Source organism: Podarcis vaucheri (genome assembly GCF_965113315.1).
Source record: "Podarcis vaucheri genome assembly, chromosome: 6".
Lineage (NCBI taxonomy): Eukaryota > Metazoa > Chordata > Lepidosauria > Squamata > Lacertidae > Podarcis > Podarcis vaucheri.
The window spans coordinates 21202412-21210918 of NC_138764.1; the positions used below are offsets into that span (position 1 = coordinate 21202412).

General features: G+C 43.1%; 1 protein-coding gene across 1 annotated transcript; it reads left to right on the plus strand.

Moving 5' to 3' along the window:
• Positions 1-2070: 2070 nt before the first annotated feature.
• Positions 2071-8187, plus strand: RGS2 (regulator of G protein signaling 2). The gene is made up of 5 exons (XM_082228547.1): positions 2071-2247; positions 4065-4166; positions 4279-4340; positions 5715-5881; positions 7130-8187. Exons 1-5 carry the CDS (start codon positions 2138-2140, stop codon positions 7319-7321), a joined length of 633 nt encoding a protein of 210 aa, XP_082084673.1. The 5' UTR covers positions 2071-2137; the 3' UTR covers positions 7322-8187.
• The last annotated feature ends 320 nt before the right edge of the window (positions 8188-8507 follow it).

The following is an 8507-nucleotide window of genomic DNA, read 5'->3' on the forward strand; positions in this document are numbered from 1 at the left end:
AATACCAAGGTTGCAGGTTCAATCCTTGTATGGGATAGCTGCATATTCCTGCAGGGGGTTGAACTTCCACTCTATAATTCTACTATTCTAAAGATATTCTCCCCAGCTTGGAGTCCCAGCGGTTGGCATTCAAAGGCATGCTGCCTCCAACAGTAAAATATACCCAGCTTGGCTGGTAGCCACTGATAGCCTGACCCTCTATGAATTTGTCTAATCCTTCTTTGAAGCCATCCAAGTTGGGTGAAAAGTTCACTCAGGGGATTATTGTGCCCACTCCTCTACAACGTGACATTGCTACTCTTTCCCACGGTAGCTGGTATTTTCCCAACTGCTCAAAAACCGAGACAAGCTCTCTTACTGTGGGCTGATTCTGATGCAACATTTTGCAGTCAATGTCTGGAGAAAGCAGTAGTGGAAGCGATAGTGTGACAAGGCTGAGCACGCAACCATTTTGCGTTATATAATACTCCTGACAATTAATGTCCCCCTACATTTCCTCTTTTTGTCTGTCTTTTTTTTTTTTTTTAATGTATCCTCTCAGAGAAAAGTTTCAGGACAAACAAGTAGTAAAGCAGGGAGGGAAATGTGAAATGCTACATGCCTAAATGATGTTAGACCGAAAGTCTCAGATCAGACTCTGCTGGCCAAAGATCTTCATAGCAAGGAATAGATCCAGATTTCTGAGCAAAGTGCAAGCATAAAGACAAGGGAAATTAAAGAGCGCCCCCCTCCTTTAACAAAAAATAATATTGAAGATTCTATTAACTGATTTGTGGAGATCAAAGAGAGAAGGAAAAATCTGTCTTGATATAGCCCACTAATACCAAATTAATTATGATTCTCAGAGTGCCAAGCCTTATGTGGCTGAAATGGAGTGTCCTGGAAGAGTTGTCTGAAAAGGACACTGCAACCTTCCTTCCTTTTTCTTTTTTGCAGGTCTCAGTTGTCATTTCTCTTGTGAACATGTGAACCTAACACTGAGAATACACAGTCTTTGGGGTGCAGTGGGATCTGAACCCTGGTTCAGATCTAAGTCCCAAACTGACCTGGTTTCCTAACTGACTAAATGTGCATTGTATTGTGTGTGCATGTGTTTTTGAGGCTCACTGCAACCTCGGTTCCATCCAGGGAACAGGTTAAGTATAAGAAACTTTCGTAGCTCATTGGAGTATTTTTCTGTAGACACAGCAGCACGGGATAAAGACAAGCACAGGCAGGTTGTGCAAAACTACCCACCAAAAATGAAGGGAGCAAAATCCCTTCCAGCCTAGGTTTAAAACACTGCATTTCCGGGAGCTAGTGCTTTAAGAGATGCTTGTCCTACAAAGATCGTTTTGGCAAGGTTTATCGCAGGTCTCTTTGAAAAGGGGCAGAAACGTGCACTAGCTAATGCAATTCCATGCATGTCTACTCAGAAGTAAACCCCGCTGATTTTTGTGGAACTTTATGTCAGGTAACTGTGTATAACGGATTGCAACCTAAACGTGCACGATCCTAGAAACTGTTACCTAAAAATATCACAGGGTGTTATTCCCCGGTGTGTTTAAGTATCTGAGGCTGTTGATGAAAGGTGGGTGGGAATTTACCGATATTTAAAATGTGCGGGTCCACCCCAGCCCCGCTCCCGTCTCTTGCAAGTTCTCTCCTCATAAAATGAAATCAACACCATATAAGGCTCTCGCCATCCACCTAGCTGCAAAGCAGAAAAGTCACCGGAATATTTTTATCTCCTGCAACCGTATCCCCAATTTGCAGGCGGCTCGTGAAGTCTATTTTTCGCCCGTTTCCAGCTGCCAAAAAAAGCGAGTCTCTCAAAAGTCTTTTTTTGTTGTTACGGGGGGAGAACAAAAGATTAAGCACTGCAAGAGGGGAGGGAAGCGCTTGCACCAGCCCGGCTGCTTTTGTGCAAGACGGGAGCGCACTGCCTGCGTCAGAGCCTGGCTGGCGAGCGCCTGGGTTGGGAGGCGTCCTTGGCTTGTGTCCCTTGCGCTAAAGCGAATCAGCGGGCGGAAGGCGTGAGGCCGAAACCCCGCCCTCGCCAGGCTTCCTCTATATAAAAGGCGAGCCCCGGCGAAAGCTCAGATACAGTATCTCGCAGCAGAGCTCGGGGAAGCACCTCGAAGCGGAAATTCCGATTATGCAGAGTGCAATGTTTCTGGCTCTCCAGCACAACTGCAGCCCAATGGAGAGGAGCGCCAGCAACTGCCAAAGCAAAGAAGAGAAAAAGGGGAAGATGAAGAGAACCATGTAAGTTAAAAGGCAAAAATCCAATGGGTGAAAGGCAAGTTCTCTTTTAGGGAGAAGGGGCTACTTGTAAACCACATTTCTTTCTTTTTTCTTTTTTTTTGGATCGGAATGTTTCGTGCTAGAGCAAAGTTCTGCTCTTAATCCTGGAGGTGGTAAAGGGGTTTGTTTTTCCCCCCTGCGGATGCTGTGCGTTCTTTTCTTCTGGTTTCGTTTTATTTTCTTTCTTACGGTTTTTTGGTCGCAAGTTTAGGGAGTTAGGCAGAGCGGTTTTGGGTGAAGGGTTCTGTGCAGCTCAGAGGCTTGCACTGTCCGGCACCGGCGGAGCGTAGTCTAAGGCTTGCAGGTGTGATTGATTTTGGGGGCAGGCATGAAACAGTTTTGCAAAGGACCGTTGGGAATGTCCTAGAGTGCTCTCTTACAGTTCAGCCTTAAGTTTCCTTACTGAAGTCAGCCTCACTGTTTGCAGCGAGACTTAATAGAAAACGTCTGTAGGGTGGCAGGAATTTGCAGCGCCCCACAAGCTCCCAGGAATTGCGGCTCAATACACTTCTTATGGGAATGACTGGGGCTTAAAACTGCTTCGCTGTGGCTGGATCGTCTTTCATTCCAAGCAGTGTTGCGCTTCAGTCTAACAAAGGGTGCTTTTGCATGCACTTAAGCACCCTAGCATCCTATTGCCTCGGGGGTTTTGTATTCCGGATGGGAAAAGAATCTCTTTGTGAAGTCTGATCGGCAAACATTCTGAATGAAGAACTGAGAATTGGCGCGTATGAGAGGCGATTTATCCTTTCAAAAGGGTCTTTCCATTTGTTTTAGCTTGAGGAGGAAGTAGGCAATTGAGTCGTACTCCCTCCAACCCTTGGTAAAACAAGTTTTTCCCCATTGGAGCAAAAGGCAGCTGATGTTTGGGGCGTTGTGCTTTTTTAAAAACAAAAGTCAGTATTGTCTCTCAAATATTGCAGGGCATGCCTGCTGTGCAAAATCGAAAAACCTGTAAATCGTATCTGCTGCCTAGCATGGTTTAAAAGGCATTTTGCATCTCCTGGCTACAGGATAGAGTTGCCAAGGTTGGCTTGGTCGTCCATCTTCTGCAGAATCAATCAGGATATTTTGAAGTATTGTACTAATATTAGATCGGCTGCAGCATGCAGATATTTTATGGTACTGTATTGAAAGCCCGAGTGATATTTCCAGATACCAGGAAAGCGAGATTCAGAACCTGATCCATTGTGTGTCCTCTTGTTAGAGTTAGCAGAATTTACTTCCAAGGAAGCATGCATAAGATTCATTTATTTGTGTGTGTGTGTGTGTGTGTGTCCTGCCATTCTACTAACAGGGAGTCTGCAACTTAATTCTCACAAGTCTAGCATTTTGTGTGAAGGGAAAGAGGCATGAGCAAGTAATTAAAAAAAGTGATTGCATTGAACTCCCTATTCTCAGAATTTATCTCTGATCCTGCTGAAATTGTTCTCGGCAATTGGTCCTTGTTGTCTTGCAGATGCATTCAGCAAATAATGAATAAACAAGAACTAACTTGCATGTGCTTGAATGGGCCACCAGGGCTCAAGCATAATGCTTTTCAGTGGAAGTCTGTGCACACATTTGTCAGTCATGAAACGCCTTGAGGTGTGAAGCTCAGCTGGGTTACAGAGATAAGAAATTATTGGGCATAAATTGGGTGCTAGATTAAAATCTGGGAATTTTGTTAAGCAAACAGAACTCAGTTTATGTTAATGAGCCGCAGATTCAGACTTCTTTGCACTTTAAAATCAAAGGGTACAGTTAGTTGAACTTGATTTTTCTTTGTTTTCTTTTAGCATGAAAGATTGGAAATCACGGCTGAGTTACTTCCTGCAGAACTCTTCCAGTTCTACCACTGCAAAGGCCAACAAGAAAGGGCAGCAAAAGGCATTTCTTAGGTATGCATCTCACTTTTTCTCACCAGTGGATATTTTTATTTTTAAAAAATCTATGCAATAGGCCTCCAAAGCAGTAATAATAACCATCCTATTTTTCTCCTGTTTCTTCCAGGCCGTCTCCTGAGGAAGCCCAGCTATGGTCGGAAGCATTTGATGAGTTGCTTGCTAACAAATGTAAGTTCAATTAATGAGCAAGACATTAACACACAAGAATAGTGGCTCTTTTGTGAGGGTTCTCCTGGAAAAGATGCTCTGCAAGATAGGGGTTAGCTGTTCCCATGGGCGTTTGTGGCTGCTTTGGGACCCATATTCCTAGAAAGCAATTCTATTTAGGCATAACTCCACAGCGCTTCGCATGGCAAGAGCTCTCCTGTTTTGCAGTTCCATAACTAGCCTGTATTTTTAGCTGGCTTTGCATTCCTTTGGAACTATGTAAGCTGGAGAATAGACATCTGCAGTGAAGAAAAGAGAGGGCAGTTTCTTCCTGCACGTGGCAAGGCGGTGTGCTGAGCGGTTCTTGCACACTGTAGGAAAAGTCTCATTTAAAAGCCCTGCAATTAATCACACTATGGGACAGTAAAGCAGTTGTGCGCATGTTCACTTGTGCACAGATTCAGGCTCCACTAACCCTTAGTCTTGTATGTGCCGTGCAGAACAGTTGGGTGCTGTTAAAAATCCATTCTTGTAATCTCCCGTGTACATCTCTGGCTGATTGCGAAATGCCTTGATGGGTAATCCAGGTTTTTCCAATAGGCACCTGCCGAGTAGCTGGTTATTATGGGGTGCCAATTGCCCTCCAACTGCAGCTAGTATCCATTACTGTTTGGACTTTCTGTGCCATATGCAGATGTAGAACCACTGGCATAAAATGTAGTCTTTTCCACTAGAGTGCTGCATTTAAGAGTCTCCAAGCTGCAAGGTGCCCATTATTAGTTCAATTCAAAGCTCCTGCAATATTTAGGAGCCTTTAGTTGATTTTGGTCCTGCCTGCATTGTTGGTTATAATGAGTAAGAAAAGCGCCTGCCTTGTGCCATGCTCTGATGCACATTTCTCATTGATAAGATCTATTTTTGATCTGTCCCTCTATGAGCTCCTGTATGGGAGCTCAGTTCACTCTGCCGCTATGCCTTTACTTGCTAAGCTAATGAAAAAATGCAGACTTCTCATTAGTTATATGGCATTTGCTGCCAAGTGGACTCTCGAGTCAGCCTTTCCATAACACCCAAAGGTTAATATACAATTTCAAAATGGCAGGGGAGAAATTGTAGAATGTTTCCCCTGCTTTCACTTTCAAGGCTTCTTGGAAAAGAACACAAGTTGCTTTAAAAAATACGATGCAGAATGTAAAATTGGCTGGTCATTTTAGATTCCTCATACTCCAGGGTTGTTGTTTTTTTAAGTGGGGGCGAGTTCTGGTACTTTTTATTTAAATGATCCAAGGAAGTTGCAGAGTGAACAAGAGAGAGACTTATGAAGGCAATGCATATATACACACAGCATTCCTGGGATGTTTTGAGCTAATCCATCTCTTTCACCTTCCTTTGCAGATGGTCTGGCAGCGTTCAGAGCATTCTTGAAATCTGAGTTTTGTGAAGAGAACATTGACTTCTGGCTGGCTTGTGAGGATTTCAAGAAAACGAAGTCCCCACAGAAAATGACCGCCAAGGCTAAGAAGATTTACAGCGACTTTATCGAAAAGGAAGCTCCCAAAGAGGTAAGCAAAACTTCCCAAGTTATTTTTTTCACTCTCTCATCACTTTCTATTCCTTTCAGTGGCATCATAAGAATTAGGAATACTCATTCCCAGGCTCCCTTTGCTAGCCATTTGGCATTTGTACTTTACTCCCAGGGAAGAAATCCACTTGGAAAAACAACTGTATCATACCTGAGAATCAACAAGAAAGTTTAGTCTGTGAGCAGATTTTATAGTATCCTTCCTCAATATGGTGGTTTCCAGATATTTTGGACTACAACTACCAAAATACCTAATCATTGGGCAGGCTGGCTGGGGCCGATGTCTAAAATATCTAGAGAACACCAGCTTCTGGGAAGACTACTCTATAAACGCGTGCTCCAGAATTCTTGTTTAAATCCATACAGATCTGGCAGTTCTGATATATTGGTTTCCGTGTACAATTCTCCTAGGGCTTCACAATTGAAAGAAAAATGCAACTTAAAATAGGCCCTACATGTTCTTAGGCTGTGAGGTTGTAACTGACCAAAGTGGACATCACATTCTCATTAAGGTGAGGCCTATGGGAAACTTAACAGACACCAAAGGGTTTCTCATACATCTAATTTTTAGGTAGCACTTAATATAAGTAGCAGCATACCACAACAAGGCACTTTCCTGCAGAGTCTGTACATAGCCAAGCATCATGTTACACGACTGGTGCAAAGTATTTTACAATACAAAAAAGAGTAGCATCATTTACCCAGTTAAAATCCCACTGGATTTAAAACCACTAGCCCTAATCTTGGCTACCATGAGTCTGGTGGGTTTGTAGCTCCCCTTAATCTGTACCAAAGGGAAAATGCCACCACTCAATAAGCTATATTCATTCTACTGGTGTTCACAGTACAGAGGGATAGGAGAATTCTACTCATCCACAAATTGCTTGGCCTTCTTGTAGAAATATGTGATCATGCTGGAACATTTGTTACAAGAGAGGCTGCAATGACTTTTGGCTTTGATGACTTGAAAACAGTTAGGCCTATATGCATTCCTGAATTTCTCTGTCAGTTACCATTTGTCACAGTAGTTGAATGCAGCCTCCAAATTTAGAGGCAGTTTACCTTAGATTATTAGATCCTGGGAATAAGCTGCAGGTGAAGGTCACTCATCTTTGTGAATGTCTGAAGGCAGCTGGCTAGCCACTGTTGAGTAGAGGTTTCGGTTAAATGATTCCTTGGGTCTGATCCGGAATGGGCAATTCATGTTCTTTCTTTTCTTTAATTTCAGATCAACATAGACTTTCAGACCAAGAATACCATTGCTCAGAACCTCCAAGAGGCGACAGACACTTGCTTCAGCACAGCCCAGAAGAGAGTCTACAGCTTGATGGAGAATAATGCCTATCCACGGTTCCTGGAGTCTGAATTCTACCAGGAGTTGTGTAAAATGCCAATCCATAAGGAGCCTCAGGCGACATGAACTCCCAAGTCCGGGAGGGAAGAGGAAGCAAAACGGAAAAGAGTGCCATTTTTTTTCCGTTAAGGAGGAAGCCCATGTCTTTGCAGGCTGGATGGACTGAAATGAACTGACTGTGCAGGAGATCTGCCCAAATGTAACTTATATGTTTCCACGGAGGGTGGGCATATATTGACTCTGGCAGTTCTCAGATTCCAGCACGCTGCAATAATATAGTCCACAAGGAAAACCCAAGTGAAACTGCTGGCCAGTTACTAGGGAAAATTCATTAAAAAGATGCTGTTGGCAAGGAGCATCTGACGCATTTTGTGTCATCCAGATCCATCTATCAACATGGATGCGTTGACACTCTTAAGCCAGATAAGATCAGCCTCCCTTGCTAAAATAAATAAGCTCTGGAGTAGCTCTGCGCAGACCGAATTTTTCTGGGACATAGAAAATGCTTTGAATAATTCGCTGTCTCTACTTTTCCTAAACAACTGGCAGCTTATAATAATTTATAGGGTTCCTCATGCGGGTTCCCTACAGAGCTTGCATCTCTGCACAGATGTGCGACTGCTCAACATAAATTCTGACGTTAACTGTTATCATTTCATGCAGAGATGACTGACTTAAAACAGAGCATGCTGACTGGCTGGTTAACTGGGGTCAAAGTTTGCCTGCACGAAGGTGCAGATGGAGCAGAACTTAGCCCAGACTTAAAATAACAGCTGTAGACATGTATGTATGTGTGTGTGTGTGTAGGTAGACTCTGGTTGTGTTGAACACTCCTACCCATGCTGAAAGTACTGACTTGAGGACAAACTTCAGTGAAGTTGTCCTTTTGAAGAGCAGATATGTTTTAATAAATTATTTTTATTTTACTAGAACATTATTGCACTCTTTTATTCTACTCCTGGGGGTTGGGGGCGTGGGCTATTGACATCAAAACATTTCAAAGGATAAGCCCCTTAAAACCAAGGCAATTAAACCTGCAATGCAGTGATGTTGCAAAATTAGCAAACTCTTTTGTCCCAAGCTTCCTGCAGGAAGAGCCTTCTTTTGATGATTTAAGCAGAAATACTGTTAGTATATCACCAATTTATATACGGCTAAGAGGTTTAGAAATCCCAACAAAAAGGAAGCACTATGAGAAATACAAATTCTTTTGAAACTGAGTCATAGCAGCTTTTTCCATGAAGTAATAAAT